This window comes from Elephantulus edwardii, unplaced genomic scaffold (genome assembly GCF_000299155.1).
Source record: "Elephantulus edwardii isolate Elephantulus edwardi_28Jun2011 unplaced genomic scaffold, EleEdw1.0 scaffold00006, whole genome shotgun sequence".
Classification (NCBI taxonomy): Eukaryota; Metazoa; Chordata; class Mammalia; order Macroscelidea; family Macroscelididae; genus Elephantulus; species Elephantulus edwardii.
In genome coordinates, this window is record NW_006399756.1 from 28,057,061 (window position 1) to 28,076,261 (window position 19,201).

General features: G+C 46.5%; 1 protein-coding gene across 1 annotated transcript; it reads left to right on the top strand.

Moving 5' to 3' along the window:
* The first annotated feature begins 2,882 nt into the window (after positions 1-2,882).
* LOC102873953 (steroid 17-alpha-hydroxylase/17,20 lyase-like) lies at positions 2,883-8,614 on the top strand. Its single transcript, XM_006880182.1, has 8 exons — positions 2,883-3,179; positions 4,520-4,658; positions 4,846-5,075; positions 6,102-6,188; positions 6,613-6,828; positions 7,082-7,251; positions 7,783-7,886; positions 8,331-8,614. Exons 1-8 carry the CDS (start codon positions 2,883-2,885, stop codon positions 8,612-8,614), a joined length of 1,527 nt encoding a protein of 508 aa, XP_006880244.1.
* Positions 8,615-19,201: the final 10,587 nt, after the last annotated feature.

Sequence of the window (19,201 nt, forward strand, 5' to 3'; positions counted from 1 at the left end):
TTCTCTTTCATTGACCCTCCACCTTTCCAAGTATTATGTCCTTTTGCAAGGAATAGCTTTTCTTAGTAACATGTCCAAAGTATGAGAGACAAACTTCTCCATCTTTGCCTCCAAAGATCACTGGGGCTGTACCTTTCCCAAAATATATAACTATTTTTTTCTTTTGTTAGTCCATGGGATATTCAGTACTCATTTCCAATATGACAAATCTTCTGTTCCTTAGTTATTGTCCAGTTGTGTAGCAAGCGATTGAAAATATCATGGTCTGGATCAGGCATGCCGTAGTCTTCAAACTGACATCATTGCTCCTCAGTATTTTACAGAGGTCCCTGATGGTGGACTTGCCTGGTGCAGTACATCTCCTGAGCTCCTGATTGCTGATACCAAGGGTACTGATTGGTGACTCAAGCAAGATTAAATCACTGGCAACTTCAGTCCTTTCTCTATTTATCATGATGTTGCCTATTGACTCAGTGGTGATTCTTTAGCCAGTAGACAAATGCAAACCAAACCCACAAAAATATAACACTTCATTCCCTAGATTGGCTAAGATTTTGGAGGAAAAAACAAATATTGACAAGAGTGTAGAAAAATTGGAACTCTCCTTCATCACTGGTGGGGATGCGAAATGAGATAACTCCTGTGGAAAACACTTGTGTAGCTCCTTAAAAAGTTAAGTAATAGAAGTACTATTAAAAAAGAAAACAAAATAAATATTGTTGTGCTTGAGTCCGTTTCAACTCATGACACCATAAGAAAGAGTAGCTGTGACCCATAGAATTTCCAGCTATAGTCTTTACAGAAGCAGACTACCATATTATTCTCTCAAAGAATGGCTGATGGGTCAAGCCAAGTGCTTTAACCCTTGTACCATTCTGGCTCCTTATAACTACTATATGATCCAGAAATTCCACTTCTAAGTCTCTGCCCAGAAGCTTGAAAACAGAAATTCCTAGACAGGTGCACATCAATGTTCATTTCAACACTTCACAATAGGTAAAAGTATTGGAATATTACGCAGTGCTGAAAAACAATGCACTTGTAAAACATTACACAGAAGGACCCTGGAGCACATCATGTTGAATGAAATATCTCAGTCACAAAAGGACAAATACTGCATAGCATTATTTATAATGTTATAAAGCAGGTCTGACATGTGTGGTTGGGAAGAGAAAAGGATAAGAGTGCTTAGATAATGATCATTGCATTGGAACAAATGAAAGGAAAAAACTGCCTAAAATGATTAGGCATTACACATACAACACACAACAGCCCAGAGTAAGAAATATATCATTGCAAAGAGGACTGGGAAGCAGGGTGAGGGGAGGTGTAGGTAACTGTGTAACAGTGATTTTTTTTTAAAAAAAGTGAACTAGAGGAAGGAGAACGGAGGGTGAGGGGGTAAAATATGCAAGAATGAGTGAATAAAAATCTAACTTCTCATAGTTGTTTTATAAATTTTATTTTTAAAAAAATAGACAAAAAGCTGCTGATTCCACCACAACAAGATAAAGGTAAATAACCCAGCTGAAAAATGGGCACAGGATATGAACAGACACTTCACCAAAGAAGACATTCAGATAGTAAACAAACACATGAAGAAATGTTCAAAATCCCTAGCTGTAAGAGAGATACAAATAAAAACAACTATGAGATATCATCTCACCCCAGTAAGAATAGTAAAATTTAACAGAACAGCAAACATCAAATGCTGGTGAGGTTGTGGAGAAACCGGAACCCTTATTCACTGTTGGTGGGAGTGCAAAATGGTGCAACCACTATGGAAGGTGGTATGGCGCTTTCTCAAAAAGTTGGAAATAAAAATACCATTTCATCCAGCAATTCTACTCCTGGGAATATATCCCAAAGAGACCATAACTGACATCCAAGCATATATGTGCACACCCATGTTTATTGCGGCTTTGTTCACTATAGCAAAGAGTTGGAAACAACTCAAGTGTCCATCAACAAACGAATGGATAGAGAAGCTGTGGTGTAGTCACACAATGGAATACTATGCTGAATTGAAAAACAAGGGACTCATGCAATATTATTAAAATTATCCTGGAGGACATAATGCTGAGTGAAATATCTCAGCCACAAAAGGACAAATATTGCATAGGGACACTGTTGTAAAACAGGACTGACATCGGGGTTAAGGGAAGACTGAGAAAGAGGGGATAAATAACATATACTGCATTGAAACAGATGAGGGAGAACTATTTAAAAGGGATATACGATTGAGTATTATTGTCATGACAGGAGTCCAAAATGAAGGCTGCAGAGTGGAGTGAACTTTGCAGGGAGGGATTGTATAACAATAAAAGAGTTTTTCTTTTACTATTCAAAGAGAAGAATGAATTGGGGTGGGTGGGGTGGGCAGGGAGAAAAGTAAAACAGTGAATGAATGGAAATCCTAAGTCTCTGTAAACTTTCATTAAAATTAATTTTTTTTTTAAAAAAAAAAAGCTGTTGACTCTGTCATCTGTGCTGTGATTGCAAAATGGGGGTGGGGAGAGAGTCCATGTCTTGATTCCTGACAAGTTGTTTCTGGCACACTCTGATGTATCCGTGGATAGAAACCTCCAGAGAGGAGGGGCAGTTGTCCTCCCTCCGGGGTTTGACATGGCCCATCCCCACCCTCCAGAGTTTGCCAAGGAATTGAGCCGGCCTTGAGGAGGTCTCTATGTGCCATTCCTCTCCTCATTCTGGAAGAATGCTCAGGCCTGGCTTTGTTCCAAGATAAATTTCCCCACTGCAAGAGATAGCACAAAATCCAAGGTGAACCTAGAGCAGCTCTTAAAAAGACATCCTTGTGCCCGAGCACAACTGCAGCTCTCTACCCCACGGCTGTCCACCTGCTCCACCGGCACCCAGACACCATGTGGGAACTCTTGGCCATCTTACTACTTACTTTAGCTTACTACCTTTGGCCCAAGTTAAGGCATTTTGGCGTCAAATACCCCAAGAGTCTCCCTTTTCTGCCCCTCATAGGCAGCCTGCCGTTCCTCCCTAGACATGGACATCCTCACATCAACTTCTTCAAGTTGCAGAAGAAATATGGTCCCATCTTTTCCTTTCGTCTGGGAACCAAGACTACAGTGATTGTTGGCCACCATCAGCTAGCCAAGGAGGTGCTCATCAAGAAAGGCAGAGAGTTCTCCGGACGGCCCCACATGGTAAGCAGTACCCACTTTTCCTTTCTCTTCCCACCCCACCCTCTAGGGCTGTACTGTTCTTCAGACAAGACCATGGCTGGAATTACTCTTTCCATTCCAATACCCTGTAATTCTTCAAGACAGACTGGAAAGGAGATGGAAGGCTAGTGGCCCTTGAGACCCCATATAGCTTCTACACAGGCAGGAAAAATTAAAGGAGGTCTCTTTTCCCAGACTTTTCAGGTGGAGGGTTGGAGTGGGATAGTGAGCTGAAGTATCCGAGAGTCCTTGTTCTAGCCACCTCTCCCCTAAATTGGAGGATAATATCTCTGGACCTAGATTTCTTTAGTTAAATAAAGTACATAAAGCCTTTAGCCCAATGTCCAGTACAGTACATCCTATAAATAGCCCTTATGCATGTTACTCCTTGTCTGGGCATTGGCTTTGTTAGGACCATCCTCCCTGGGAAGGGGGCTGGCTGCTGAAGAGCTGGGATCTTTGTTTCCCTGGAGCGATCCCCACATGCTCCTGCTCATGGTGGGTGATTTGAAGCAGCATTTCAAGGATATTGATCATCCTGCTGGGCTGGTTGCGATGCACCTGAGGAGGGTGCTAACCACCCAGAAACACTGTCACTGTTTTGTTGCTAACTGCTCCAGCAGGCTTTCAAGGTTGACCTGTCCAACAGTTGACTTTTGTTTCTGTGGACCAGTCAGCCAGGCTTTCAGACAACTAACTTCACCCTCACCTGCCCTGAGCCCTTTTCTTCAGGGCAAACAGGATGGAGGGGCCTAGTCAGATGGGACTTGAGAGGGTCAAAGGATAGAAGGAAGACTTTGGATCCCTGTGCTTTTTGAGGTGCCTTTGAGGGGAGGTGGCTTCGTTCAACAAGGCACTCACACTCTCCAAGTGTGATGGACAAAGTCTTGCCTACCTCTGCAGGAGGACAGATTAATTAAAAGGGGGTGAGCTGTACCTTTAGCACCTCTAAGGGATCCAGGGAAAGGCACAGCTCTGGATTGTCCTCAATCTCTCCAAGCTGGCCGCTTCCTGTCCCCAAGATAGGGACAACTCAGATGATGTATCCCATTTATACCTGGGCAAATGAGAGGCCCAGCGGCCAGTCAATGTACTCCTGCATGCTGATGCAGGGTTCTTTCTTCTCCTCACTGTGTTGTCTCTTATGGAATTAGTAGGAGAGGAGTCAGGCTGGGTGGGACCTGCCGGTGGAACAGGGATGTCCACGTGCAGGCTTAGTGTGGCAGATACCTCTCTTCTCCCTCAGGGAGGACGAACTTACTGGACTTATTGGAAAGGTAGAGTGAATGGTGTCTTTCTACTTCCTTGCTTGCTTCCCAAAGGTGACTCTGGCCATCCTGTCAGATAACCAAAAAGGTGTCGCCTTTGCTGACTATGGTCCCCACTGGCAATTGCATCGGAAGTTGGTGCAGACTGCATTTTCCCTCTTCAAGGATGGACAACAGAGGCTGGAGAAGACCAGTGAGTACATGGGTACTTCTTGGATCCCACAAGGGCTGTTGTTTCTCTTGCAGGCTAAAGTTGGATTAAGGAGGGGAAGGAAGGGTTATGATGGGTCTGCCCAGTGTTTTCTTGGCTACCACTGCCATCTAGTGTTCACCTGACATCTAGTCCCTGCCCTGACTAAAATGCCCCTTTCTCTCCTCAGTACTTCAGGAAATCAGCTTCTTATGTGATTTCTTGGCTACGCAAAATGGACAGTCTATAGATTTGGAGCAGCCACTCTTCCTGGCTGTGACCAACGTGATCTCTATGTTTTGTTTCAACTCCTCCTACAAATACGATGATCCTGACCTGAAAATCATACACGAATACAATAAAGACATTTTGGACACTCTAGGCTCTGGCGGACTGGTGGACATCTTCCCCTGGATGAAGGTGAGAGTGAGGCCTGGCTTGTTTTCAGATCTGAGCAGACCTCAACAGCATCTCAAATTCCTCCCTCTTACCGGCCAGCTCAGACTCATTCTTTTTCTTGACCACTTCAGCCAAAGTGACCTCTATCTCCTCTTCCCTTACCTTTTGAAATCTTTGTCACTTCTCTAAATAAGGAGACAAGTTTGAAATCATGTGTTTTCTTCAAGGTTTTTAGTTTTGGTTAATTAAATAATTTTTTGTTTTATACTGGTTTGCTTACAAAGTTCTTATACATTGTTTTCCACACTATCTTCATTCACATTATGTTTCATACAATTATTCCCATTCATTATGTTTTATAAAATGAATTAACATTGACATATACTCATCCTTGTAAATCAAGCATTTTTTTTAATTTTTTTATTATATTTGTGTGTGTGTGTGTGTGTGTGTGTGTGTGTACTGTCAAATCGGATCTGACTGGTACAGGAGGAGATTGTCCCTCCTTCTCCAGCAGAGCAGCTGGTGGCTTCGAACCGCTCATCTCTGGGATTGCAGTGCAGCTTCTTGCCACTAGGCCACCTGAGCTCACCTAAATCATGCATTTTTAATAGTCTTAAAAAACATAATGTATCCCATGTATTCAGTAATGATTATCGACTTCTATTAAGGGTTCTACATGCCCTAGTCACTGAATCTCCATGGGAAGGTCCTATTAACCCCCCTCCCCCCAATGCCTTGTGCAAAGAGAAAGAGGTTCAGTGATGTTGAGGAATTTGCCTGATAAGGTATACCAAGAGGGTTTGCTGTCTCATAAGAAAAGGGAAGTGGAGATCATTCTTACTTCCTTTGTTTGGAATTTTCCTGTTAGGCATTGATGATCCCATTCGTGCCTCCATCATCCCCTCCATCTCGGTTGAAGGTTGGACATGGAGTGTGAGCTCTCCAGAAGCAGAAATCTGGGGTCTGCTGCCAAGGAGGGGATCATGGCTATTGGAAAAGCAACCTGGCCGAGGGATGCCCTGAATGTTTCTTTCTACTCCCCAGATTTTCCCCAATAAACCACTGGAGATAATGAAGAATGCTGTTAAATTACGAAACAAACTGTTGAGGAAAATCCTCAAAAAATACAAAGTAAGTGATGGAGCAGGCAGGAGTAGGAGGTGGGTTCAAAGTGTCCCAAGGCAGGGGTGGGGTGCATTTTGGATCCTGTAGGATCTTCAATGAGTCTGACATCCAGTAGATTATCAGAAAAAAGGGAGATGAGGGATTAAGGCTGGGATGAAGAGAGTAAGGAGATTAAGGGATGAGGATGGGAAAGTGAGGTACTGAAGAGCATCCTAGAAGAGTCTCACTTGCTCCCTTATCGCAATCTAAAGAGGCCTGAGTGCTACCTCTTACCTTTACAATCTCAGATCTAAACTCAGCTTCACTCACCTGCTTGCCACTTAGGTAGAAGAGGCCTTCCCATGTGCAGTCTGAGAGAGCCGCACGGTGGGAATGTTGCAGATAAGACCCTTTCCTTATTACTGTCTCTCAATTCTTTCTCCCAACTCAGGAGAAATTCAGCACTGACTCTATCTCCAACTTGCTGGATGTCCTGCTTCAAGCCAAGATGAACTCGGAAAATAATAATAACGGCCTGGATCAAGATCTCAAGTTGCTTTCAGATGAACACATTCTTACCACTGTTGGGGACATCTTTGGGGCCGGCGTGGAGACTACCACCTCAGTGATGAAGTGGATTGTGGCTTTTCTGCTGCACAATCCTCAGGTGGGTGGCATCCCTTTACTGTTTTCCCAGCCATCTCTGACCCCAGCTAACCCCACCTCAAAGTTCCAGAGAAGAGGATTTGCAATAATCCAATACCTCCAGCCTTCTGTGTACTCAAGCTGGCTGGCTCTGGCCCCATGGTGGCTCTGGTCCCATGGGGGCGTTTCCTCATCTTCTGGAAGCTGAGCCTGGGCTGCAGGGTTCTTCCCAACCTTCATCATGCTCATGACATCCAACTTGCTCTGGCCCTCAGCTGAAAAAAGAGATCCAAGAAGAAATTGACCAGAAGATAGGTTTTAGTCGCACACCAACCCTCAGTGACCGGAACCATCTCCTCCTGCTGGAGGCCACCATCCGAGAGGTGCTTCGCATCCGACCGGTGGCCCCGCTTCTCATCCCCCACAAGGCTGCCACTGACTCCAGGTGGGCCTTCTCTCCCAGTGACATCCAGTCCTACCTATGATGCGCCCAGCACTTCTAGCTTCCCCACAGCTGGCCGGCTAACCTCTAATCACCCACTGACTACTCCTACCACCCACCTGACCTATACCCAGTCTAAGCCATGTACCCACCGCACACTGCAGCCCACTAATGCTCTCGCAGCTCTACCTGACCTGCAGAGGCTGCAGAGTTTTGTTCTGGGTAAAAACGACCAGGATGCCCTTTGCCCCTCCCCAGAGCAGCAGCTGTAAGCACAAACATCCAAGCGTGTGCTCAAGAGGCACACCTATGTGCCCTTGTTTCCAGAGTCCAATACAGAAGCGTTTGTCTTCTGCAGGGCTGAAGATAGGTCAGGAGAAGGGCTGAGATCCTACTCCACCTGGCGGAGGCTGAGGAAAAGACAAGGGGGTGGGAATGAGGGACAGAAAAGGTTCTTCTTCCACGGGGGTGGGGAAATGAGCAGGAAAGGGAGGACACTATTGCAGCCCCTTTTCCTCTCCCTCCCTGGGGTAGCATTGGGGAGTTTGCTATTGAGAAAGGAACACACGTGATCATCAACTTGTGGGCGCTGCATCACAATGAGAAGGAGTGGGACAAGCCGGACCAGTTCATGCCTGGTGAGTCCCTTGTCCTGCCCTGTTCCCAGACCCCAGAGCCAGTCTGGACTCTCTGCTCTGCAATCCTCTGCCCCTCTGTCCAATTGGCTACTTGGAAACCCTTGGCTCCAATCATTACATGGACCCGGAGAGACACCCTCATCCAATATCAGACTTTTCCAAACTAGATTTTTCCACCTGCTTCCCCTGGGTGTCTCCCCATCAAGTCTATCCCTTCAACTCTTTGGTAATGACTCTTCCATCTGGCAGCACAACTTCCTTTCCATCCTTCCTCAAATCTTTCATTTCCTCTGATTCAGGGCTGCTGGAGAGCAGGGCTGTGTCTTTCCTCAGGGATGAGGTTCCCGGACAGAGCTACTCCCCGGGGCCCCTGCTTTGTCAGGTAAAGGCATGCCTCTCTTTAGTCCTGCCAGGTGTCCAGTTGATGTCTCCTTATGCCCACAGAGCGTTTCCTAGACCCAACCAGGAGCCAGCTTATCTCGCCAACGATGAGTTACTTGCCCTTTGGAGCAGGACCCCGCTCCTGTGTAGGTGAGATCTTGGCCCGCCAGGAGCTCTTCCTCTTCCTGGCCTGGGTGCTGCAGAGGTTTGACCTGGAGGTGCCCGATGATGGGAAGCTGCCCTCTCTGGATGGTAACCCCAAAGTGGTATTTCTGATCAACCCCTTCAAAGTGAAGATCAAGGTGCGCCAGGCCTGGAAGGAAGCCTGTACTGAGGGTGGAATGTAGAGGCTGCCCCCAGAGACCCTGACTCCCTCCAACATAACCTGGAACTCTGCTGGCCCACAGCATAGAACTGCAGTTATGACTCCTCAACTCCATTGACCATCCCTCCCTCCACGAGCCCACCCTTTCCCAGCCTGGAGCACGGTGTTGTACATAAATGAAAGTCTTTTACAGAAACTCCCTGAGCAGTTCATTGCTTTATTCACTCATTCTTTCAACAAATATTTTACTGAGCATCTACAACGTGTCACTTACTGTTCCATGACACTCAAATTGCCTGTTCTCATGAAGCTTACATTCTAGTGAGGGCTGACAAATACAGTTTCAAAGACTGATGCATGCTATGAAGTCCTGACTATCTCGGGAGATGTGATATGAAAATGGTCAAGGCAGGGGGTTGGCACGTTGATGAGTGATTGGGAAAGACATGAAGACCTGGGAGAAGTTCCATTCCCGAGCAAATAGCAAATGAGAAGCTCTCAAGGTGGAAGAGGGGTCAGTATGGCTAGTGCAGAGCAAATGAAGGGGAGAGTGGTCCCCAGTGAGATCACCGGGACCCCCAGTGAGACTCCCAAAGTGGGAAACAGTGGTTAGGACTCATGAAACCTTGTATTAGGAGCAGAATTTGGATTTTTAGTCTAAACATGATAGGAAGGTGATTTAGAAAGTCTGCTGTCAGAGACCTCTCCTTTAGAGTGCTAAAGAGTAATGTTATTCATCTAGAGACTAAGGTGTGCCTGATCTAGGTCATGGTCTTCTCAACTGCTTGCTATGCATCTGAGAGCTGAACAATGACTAAGGATGGCAGAAGAAGAATCAATGCCTTTGAGCTGCAGTGCTGGAGAAGAGTATTTAACACACCATGGACTGCCAAGAAAACAAACAGTTCTGTCCTAGAGAGAGTGAAACTACGTTGCTCCTTGGAGAGAAAGATTTTGGAACTTTGTCTCATGCACTTTGGGCATATTGCCAGGAGGGACCAGTCATTGGAGAAGGATGGAGAGAGAGCACAGGAGAGGAAGATCCTAGACAAGGTGGATTGACACAGTGACTGTGGCAAAAGGGGTAGGTGCTTCAGAGATGGTGAGATTGGCTCATGGTAGAGCAGGGTTCATGGGGTCTACATGAGTCATAGTTGATTAGACGGCACATAACAACAACAACAACAATGATAGGAAGTAACTGGAGAGTTTTCAATCAGAAAGTGGGATGGTTTAATTTCTATATTTAACAGAGTCTACTGGCTGATGAATAGATAACGGTCTGTAGAAGAATCATTAAGGGAGCAGGGTGAACAGTCAGCAGGCTGTCATGCTGCCTGAGAGAGAGAGGATGGTGGCTTAGACCATGGTGACAGCAGTGATGGGGGCAGGAGATAGGCCTGAAGTTCTAGTTTCAAAATACAGCAACAGATTGTTGTCTGTTTGATACCAGCATCAATGTGTATCTCAAAGGTTTGGCTTTGGTTGAGCATGTGTGACCCATAAACTCGACCCACCACTCCTCATCCTTTGTCCTTTCTGTTCATTCTTCCCCTGCATAAATATTACCTGGCAAAGACCTACAGCTGCTTTCTTGGGAAGTGCCCGGGCGCTGTACCCTTTCCCCACTGAAAAGCCCAGCAAGTCTCAAAATGCTTCAATGGAAAATGGAGCCCAGGGTCCTTTAAAAGCAGCATCTTTAAGTCTTGGCCATTGGCCAGACTGCAAGTGAAAGATGTCCTAAGATGCCCTGGAACAAAATGACCCCTTGCCCTTTAGCCTGGAGAGAGGTCCCAATCGCAGTTCCCTGGCGCCAGCCAGACCAGGGTCAGATCACCAACCCAATCCATCCCCTCTGACTGAGGATGGACTCTGAAAGGCCAGCAGAGCATTGCTGGGACCCTGTTTTGGCCACATTTTCATAGAGAGGAAATCAGAGGAGCCCCTACACAGGAGGGCAGGACGAGGTGTCCAGTGGCATCTGTATTTTCTTCCTTTGTTAATTCATAGTGGTGGACCATTCCCCCCAACTCAGTCTTGGTCTCAATTACCAGGGGTCCCAGGAATTTGCCCAAGAGCCTATAGGAGAGTTTGTCGACAGCTGTGGCTGAGCCCAATCCTCATCACCTCCAGATGAGGATAGAAGCTGACAGGGAAGGGTTAACTCCCAGACACTCTCAGCCAGCTCAAAACAGAAGGGGACAAAAGAAAGTGAAGCATTTCAACTTATTCAGGGTCTGAAAGGCATGACTAGTGACCATCAGGAGAAGATCTGCGGTTTCCATACACAGGGATGAAAACATCCACTTTAGAGGCTGAACACTGAACGCAGGGCAGTTGGACCAATCGTGCACTTCGAACATGTGGAACCCAAGGGTCACTGAGAAGAAGAGGCTTGACTTGTCCCCCAAACATTCCAGTGATACGAAGGAGGAGCCCCTTTTCTGTCCCCTGGGACCATGCAGAGGCTCTCAGGCGGGCTCGAGAGGAGAACACAGCTGAACATGCAGGAAATAACCTTCTGACCTCCAGCTCCAGCCTCAACTCTGGAAGGCCCTTCTCCCTTGACCTGATCCTCTTATCCTGAGCTCAGAGTGAAGGCTCTTCTCGGGACATATCCCATAACCCCCAGCCCACTGGGACTGTCTCCATTTAGCTCTTGGTTGTCATTTCTTCGTATTGAATCCTGTGTGCATGCCAACAACTGCCTGGGCTTGAAATGGGCTTAGTTTTCCTCAAGGATATTGTCCATTCTTTTATCACAGGGGTTCAAGGCTGGGTCCTGCCTCAGATGGCCCTTGACGTCAAGAAATAATAAATGACAAGCACACCCTGGTGTGTGTGGAGCAGGGCTACAATCCTCAGACCCAAAAACTCATTGTCATCAACTCACAGCGATCCTATAAGACAAAGTAGAATTGATGAGCTGTAACTATACATTAGCATAGCTCTGGTGGCCTAGTAAGAAACTGCACTGCAATCCCAACGGCTTGTGGTTCAAATCCACCAGCTGCTCTGTGGGAGAAAAATGAACAATCTCCTCCCGTGTGATTAACAGTCTCTGAAAACCTGCTGGAGGGTAAGATATGGGTCTGTTCCAAATCGATGGTACTCAACAACAACACAACCATACACATATCCAGGTGTAAAGAACCCCAAGAATATAGTTAACATGTAGGTAGTTGAGGGGCCGGGGGAGAATAAAGTTTTAATACTCATTATCTTTTTCTTTTTGAGGAGCTCTGGTGCTCAGTGAGTAAGGAGTTGCACTGCCAACCCAAAGGCATGTGGTTCAAATCCATGAGTTCTTCCATGGGAGCAAGATGGGCAATCTCTTCCCTTGTGATTAACTGTCTCTGAAAACCAACTGGAGGGTCAGCTGTGCGTGGATTTCAACTCCATGGTACATAATAACAACCCTTGTTTTTAATAGAATTAATTTGATTGTACATTTATACCAGTTCAGTTCTAATGGCATGTATAATAAGCAAACCCACAATATTCCTGGCAATGCAACAATCCACTCTTGGGTCAGGTAAGAGCTGGTCATCCTGTGTCACACTGGTGTGGAGCTGGGACTGATGAACCCACCATGCTGTGAGGCTGTGAATTGCACAGGAGAGGCCCATCTTTTCCCCTTGAGAAGCCACCAGTGGATTCTTTTTTTTTTATAGCTTTTATTTTTTTCCTTTTTTTCCCTATATTTTATTAATTTTCATAAACATTTACAGAGATTTTGGGTTTCCATTCATTCCTTGTTGCACTATTCTCTCTACCCTCCTCCCAGTTTGTTCTTGTCCAAATGCCACAGTGCTTGTCAAAGCCAGTTCTGATTAATCTTCTTTGTCAGTGTGTCCTTTGCCATTCCCTATCACTCCTCCCTGAGAGAGACTTCACCCTGAGTCATAAGGAAAAGGGGATGGCGTATTCTCTTAGCTACTTCCTGCTGAAAAGGGACGCTGTGGGTTTCAGGGTGAAGATCTTCTCTCACTACTCTAAAGGGCCCCTTTGGCAGCCACCAGTGGATTCTAACTGCCAGACAGGAGCCAGTTCTGGGTCAGCTAGAGAACTCCCTGCAGACTGCCACCAGTGTCCTGGGGGAGATGGGAGGACAGCAAATCTGCTCATGTCCTTCAGCTAAGGGTAAGCTCTATCCTAGTAAAGGTGTGCAGGTGAGTGGATTTGGGTGAATGATCTGGTTGACTGATGGCTCTTGATGGCTCTAAGCCTAGAGCAAATGAGGAAGCCTATCTTCAGCCACATCCATTGCTATCAAGCCCCGTAGCAAGAGAACAGGAACGCACCCAGAGGCCATGGCCTGGGACGGGACGGGCACTGGATAAGGAGGAACTCAGGCTCCCTGATTCCCCAGGCCTGAGATTTTGAGCCCACTGTTGACTTCTGTTTTTTAAATTTTGATTTTATATTGGTTTGCATACAAAGTTCGTATAAATTGTTTCACGCTATCCACTCACGTTGTGTTTCATACACTCACTCCCATGACATTTTATAAAATTAATCCTCATTGAACTAGGCCCACCATTACCCTGTGTGCTTCCTTCCTTGTAAGGTAGAGTTACGTACCAACTGCCCTGTCCGTAAGGGGCCATGAGCAGGAGAATCCAACACCAGGGAGTCACAGACAGCAGTGGGTCTCAGCTTGGCCTTCTCCAAGTGTTTTTATTTACAGAGCGATCTGCAAATTACTTGGTCTTCTTACACATCCCAGCTCTCTTGCCTAGAAGATGGGTAAGATATTCTATCTTATCCAGCCAGAGGTCCCGGAGGGGGTGCATAAAGTAGCAGCATCTCGCTGTTGCTTATTATTAAATAAGAACGTACAGGCGAGCTCTGGTGGCCTAGTGGCAAGAAGCTGCACTGCAATCCCAGCCAGAGGTGATCATAGGGAACTATGCTGCCAACCAATGGAGAATCAGGTCTCCGTTCCTACTGGCTGGCAATTACTTTGTTTATGCGATAGGTTCCATGACAAATAATAACTGTTATCATTGCATGAAAATGCAAGGAATTCTGGTGGCAGGGGTTAAGTGCTCAGCTGTTTATCAGAAAGTTTGCCAGCCAGGACCTGCCAGCTGCTCCCTAGGAAAAGATGTGGCTTTCTTCTGCTTCTGTCAAGATTAAACCCTATAGGGCAGTTCTACTTTGTCCTATACCGTTGATGAGAGACTGTATCAAATGAACAGCAATAGACTCCATCTAAATGCACAAAACATGTTCTTCCTTAAGGATTTACTTTCAAAGGTAGTAAGCTTGATCCGGAAGGGATGTTGGAGTCAGACAAGTTCACTCCAGGCGCGGGACCTTCAGGCACCCAGTTTCAATGGTCCTGCAGGCCCACCCGCAGCCCCTGGCTTGCTGCCTCACTCCTTCCCTTCCAGGCCAGGGCAGGCTGACAGCTGGGAAGTGGGTGGGGATCCCAAAGACAAACTCTTTCCATGGCTCCAACACAGTGTTTTGTAACATTTTCCAGTGGAATTGGGTTTCTTGAAACATCTTGGTGGTGTGAAAACACGAAATGGAAGGAAGATTCAACAAGGATGAAGAGCGCAGTTAATGCAGAACGAGGCGAAATCTTAGATATTTTAAAAAATCAACTTCTCCCTCTCGCAAACCACCGAGAGCTGTATTTTTATCTCATTTGTGTCACAGCAAAACATTCTTTTAAGGAAAAGATCTGAAGATACAAATAGCTTAATCCAGGAGTTTTATGTTTCCAAGGAGTTGCACTCTCCCTGTTGGAAGTTAACAGATCTGAAGACCTGTGGCTGTCACCTACCATGCCAGGCAGGCATCAGGCCATGCCAGTATTTAGGGGTTCTGGCAGCAGGAGTCCAGCTGGGCATGAAGGCTGCTGGGGAGGCTAGTAACACAGCAAGGAAGGGGACAGGGCTAAGGCAATCCCCGAGGAGCAGGGTCTGGTCACGTAACCCTGTTACACCCTGACTTTTCTCTGGTTCTGTTACCTTTGAAAATGATTCTTCACATAGCTTGTGATCATTACTATTGTCCTATCTTCATGGTATAGTTTCTAGATAAAGCATATGGGCTTTGGAGTCAACTGATCCAGGTTTAAAGCCTGGGTTTACTACTTTGTAAACTCTTCTGAAGGCCTCCGCCCTATTAATAATAAAAAAAAACCAGGGATAATTACAGTTTGTATTCCAGAGGAGTGTTCCGAGGCTCAGACAATCAAAGACACTGGGAGAATGTGATGGTTAAGATGCTCAGGCAAGATTTGGCACGGTATAAACAGTCAATAAACAGAACAATGGAGACAGATTTAATGAAAATCTTTTTATTATCAGCTTACCTTGCCGGCAAGGTAACAAGTTATCAATCAAGATTCATTTGCTTGCAATTTTAGACACGACCCTCCCATTCTAGAGTCTCCATGCTCTTGTGAGTTTTCTGCATCTGGTATATAGTAAACATTCAGTAATTTTCTGAATGAATTTCTGCCCTAGAAATCTCTTTATACCTTTCTTCACCAGACAAGCTCGATTCAGATGCATCTCCTTCAGGAAGTCTGCCATGAAACAAACACCATTTGGGCTCAAATTTTTCTGTATAGCATCCTGTAGACACACGCCTCTTGGCATGGTGATATTAAAACTATCACTGTGTCTTTCTTCCTCTCTTAAACCATTAGCTCTTTTGAGGAGGAGTCAGGTTTAAGTCATATATGCATCCCAATGCCTGACACATGGTAGGTGCTCGATAAATGCGTCCTTCTTAAATATGGTCAGTTAATTGCCCCAGGCTGGAGGTTCAAATCCCAAATGCCCCCCCCCAAAAAAATCCCAACTGCCTCCCAAGCCCCAAAGCCCTACCCAGAAGGTTCAGCAAGTCAACACCCAGCCAAACCCACTTCCCCTTTCTTCTCTGGATCAAATCGTGGTTCCCTGGCCCAGCTTCAAGCCATTGGCTGAAAACAGAGGAAACTGGAGAACAGGGAGTTTCTGGAAATTTTGTGCTTCTGGACATTGGTACCCATCTTCATTGGAATGTGGTGGCCTGGGACAAGAGTCAGCCAATGTCACACCTCATTAGAGAAAAAAAAAATGTCAGGAATATAATGAAAGGGGGTCCTATAGACCTAGGAATCAAGGCACCATCTTCTGGTGACCAGCCCACAGAGGCTGCACAACTTTGATTTTTGTCTCACTCAGAGGTTAGTGTAAACAAGGAGGCAGGAATGATGCATTCCCCTAGTTCTTTCCTGTGGTTTTGTATGGTTTCTGTGGTTCCTGTCTCTAGTGGCTAATTTGGCTCCACTGGGGTAGCCTACCGGTTAGAAGGAACCAAGCAGCTGTCATTCCACTAGTCATCCAAGGGCAGACAGTGTCCTCTGATCCAGGGTCAGAGATGGGGGAGGGTAAGCCTGGTTTACACTGGACACTCAGAAACAGGGGTGCTGGTTCTAGACAGGTTCAAGGAGAATTGTATTCATGGCTAGCATGCCTCTGCCAAGTCCACAATGAGGGCTCTCCCACGCGAGGTAGGAACCTCTGGGATAGTGGGGTTATCAGGATGGTCACCGTCTTGCTTTGTCCCCTGCACACGTCCTGCTTGGCAGGGGTGTTTCCCTCCTGGACAGAGGTCGTAGGTTGTTCCATCCCATGGTCTTTGAGCAGGGTGTTACACCAGACTCAGGTCTTTTCTCTTGCTCCACTGACGCTCAGTTGGTTCTGACTCACAGGCAGAGGGTGGATAAACAAAAGAACTCATTACCTTCAGAAAGAAGGCAATGTGACATGATAGCAGATGCTGGCAAATTAATGGTCCCCCAAGTACCTAAAAATCCCCTCAGAGGGTCCCTATCTGATATTCAAGGCCTCAAACTACTTTCTCACTGCTTAATATTCCCCAGATCTGTCCCACTGAGTCACTTTCTCTCAGTCTACCATCTTATACTATTAATTATAATGTCCCTTGCTAGGTTTTGCTTTCCTAATTCTATTTTCTAGAGGGCAAGGATACATTTCCATTACCCGTGGCAGTGGCACCGTTTGGGCACAAAGTGGGGACTAGACATGTAGCATGTGTCTGAAACTCCAAGTCACTCACCGACAGGTGACCACGGCCACATCTCCTCCTGCCTCCTTCCGTTTAAGTGTCACATTTTGGCTATGGGAGATCTGAGACAACTCGTTTCAGCTTCTGGGCATCAGATTTTACCCTCTTTGTGAGCATTTACTAAGAATTCCAAACAGATCAGTGTCAGAGAGAGAGAGTTTGAGGTGGGGCGTGTGGGGGAGACTCTTTCAGGACAAAGTGTGGACCCAGCAGCCGTATTACCCAGCCTGCCCTCACCCCGCGATTCTTGTCTAACCAAGGATTCCGTCCTCATCAGCAACGTGGCTCCCCCTGGGTCTTTGTGTGGAAGAGGGAAAAAGCACTGTAGGTTCAGGACCTGGAGGTGCAGCCTCTTGAGGTGCAGCCTCTTGAGGTGCGAGGAAGGAGAGGAGAGCACAAAGGAATGCAAGAGAACAAAGAGAGAGCAGCAGGATTTGGGGATTGAGTTTTTCCCTCTTTTTTTATTTGGGCTTCTCACAGTGGTTAGAGCCACTCTGTCTTTAGAACAAATCACAGCACAGGAAATGCGTCACTGAGACTGCCCAGAAACGTCTGACCAGCTGAATCTTATTGCTTAAAATACACATATTCACAATAACTGACAAATGGTGACGTGCCTCACACAGGAATGTGTTCGCATTTGCAAATCTTCTGACTATAGCACCAAACCCTCAACCAACCCCTCTCCTGCTCATCCACCTGGAAAACTGCCACAATCCCGTCTCCCTGGGCCCTCTGGGCTATTCTGTCAGCTCCCTGGTTCATCTCTCTCAAAGATGCGTTGACTGTCGCCTCTGTGGCAGGGGCCAGACCGTGACAGCCAGGACCAGGGTCAGTTCCCCCAGTTGCATCTTCTTCTCCTGCCTCGTGAGTAGGACGCTGCAGGGAGCCCAACAGCACTCGGCTCAGTGCTCCACTCAGACCGGGGCAGGAAGCATTGAGAGGGCCAGAATTCATCCATTTGATCAGTTAACTGAAGAAGGATTTATTTTGGTACAACTTGAGCTCCTTTGAGACACTTCAGTGAGTTGTTTGAGGTTTTTCGGGGGGGTGGGGGGAAGAAAAGAAAACAGGGAGGTGAAGGAAAGGCATCTGAGGGCTGCTGACGAACTCTGGCCACATTGCAGCCTGCGTGTGAACCTCAGCAGAGGGAGGTAAGCTCTGTGGCGCTGTGACATGTGCCAAACCGTCCTGGCAAGGTTGGGCAGGGGCTGACATCTGGGCCGCAGCTCGTCCAAGCTTGTCAATGAGGAGCCATCGAACTTTTACTGGAAATTCCGCCTTTGCTTTCTGTCCCAAGTGGGTGTCGGACACCACGTGAGGGGCTTGGTAGTGAGGGCCAGGAGCAAGCGAAGGAGGCAGGTTTGTTCAGAGCACGCTCCCACTGTCAGGAGACAGAACACAGGCCTCCAAGCATCCACGGAGCAATGTGCAAATTGCAGTGATGGGTAGAGTAAAACCTCTACTTTGAGCGCAGTATCTCAGGCAAACACGAGGACTGCTGTTGCCGATGCTGCTGAATACACCCGAGTACACAGTCAGACATTTGCTCAGTAAACAGTAAATGTGTAAAATAAATTACCTTGAGAGGGCCATGTTTGCTCCACGCGTTGTGGTTAACATGAGCAAAATGGCTGCTTCAAAGTATATTCACAGGAAAACAGGGCGGTGGGGCTCACACACAACGGACAGACACACACAGGTTATCCAAAAGGTCACTGTATTCGGACTTCACTTTGTTCAACATGGATTTTGGTTTTGCGGAATCCAAACGTGGACACTTGTTGGCCTCACAGCCTTGGATCTGCCCATTTTTTTTATACATATACATATACATATACATATACATATATGTTTTTGTTTTTCCTTTCTTACCATTATGTCAATGTCTAGAGTATCACTGTTCAAGAGTGGGGGAAGAATCAGACTCTTCCTATCAACAGCCCTGGGCGGGGAATGTTAGTTTTGGCTGTTTGCACTCTCCATGTGGATTATTCCTATCAAAGCTCACTGGTTGTCTGAGACTAACCTACAGTAATGAGGACCCTGTGGTCCTCGAGAATGGCCACTGTCACCCTCCTCCCTGGGCCTCTTAGACTCTTGAAAAAGTGACAGAAAAATCAGTCACTTCATTAAAATATGTGAGGGGAGGGGAGGCACATAAAACCCAGAGATAACAAAGATTATTTATCCTAAGTGGTCAGTTTTTAAAAAAGGAGGGGGAAAAGCCCCAAAACAAAACAAAACCACCCCCACAAACAAACAAACAAAAAAACCTTAAACATTCAAAACCAGAGAGAAAATACTGTGAGAGAGCCAGACTACAGGGCTGCTCACAGCGACCTCAGTCTGTCTGTTCACCAGCAGTGAGAGAGAAGGCCTGCTGCGGTGTGTTTGGGATGGAGGGGGCACTCCATCCACTGCCAAGACTTGGGGTCTCCCATTCACTCACTGCAGCTCCCAAGATCGCCCCATCCTGGACTTCACACAAAACAGCTCCTTGTGACCCAAC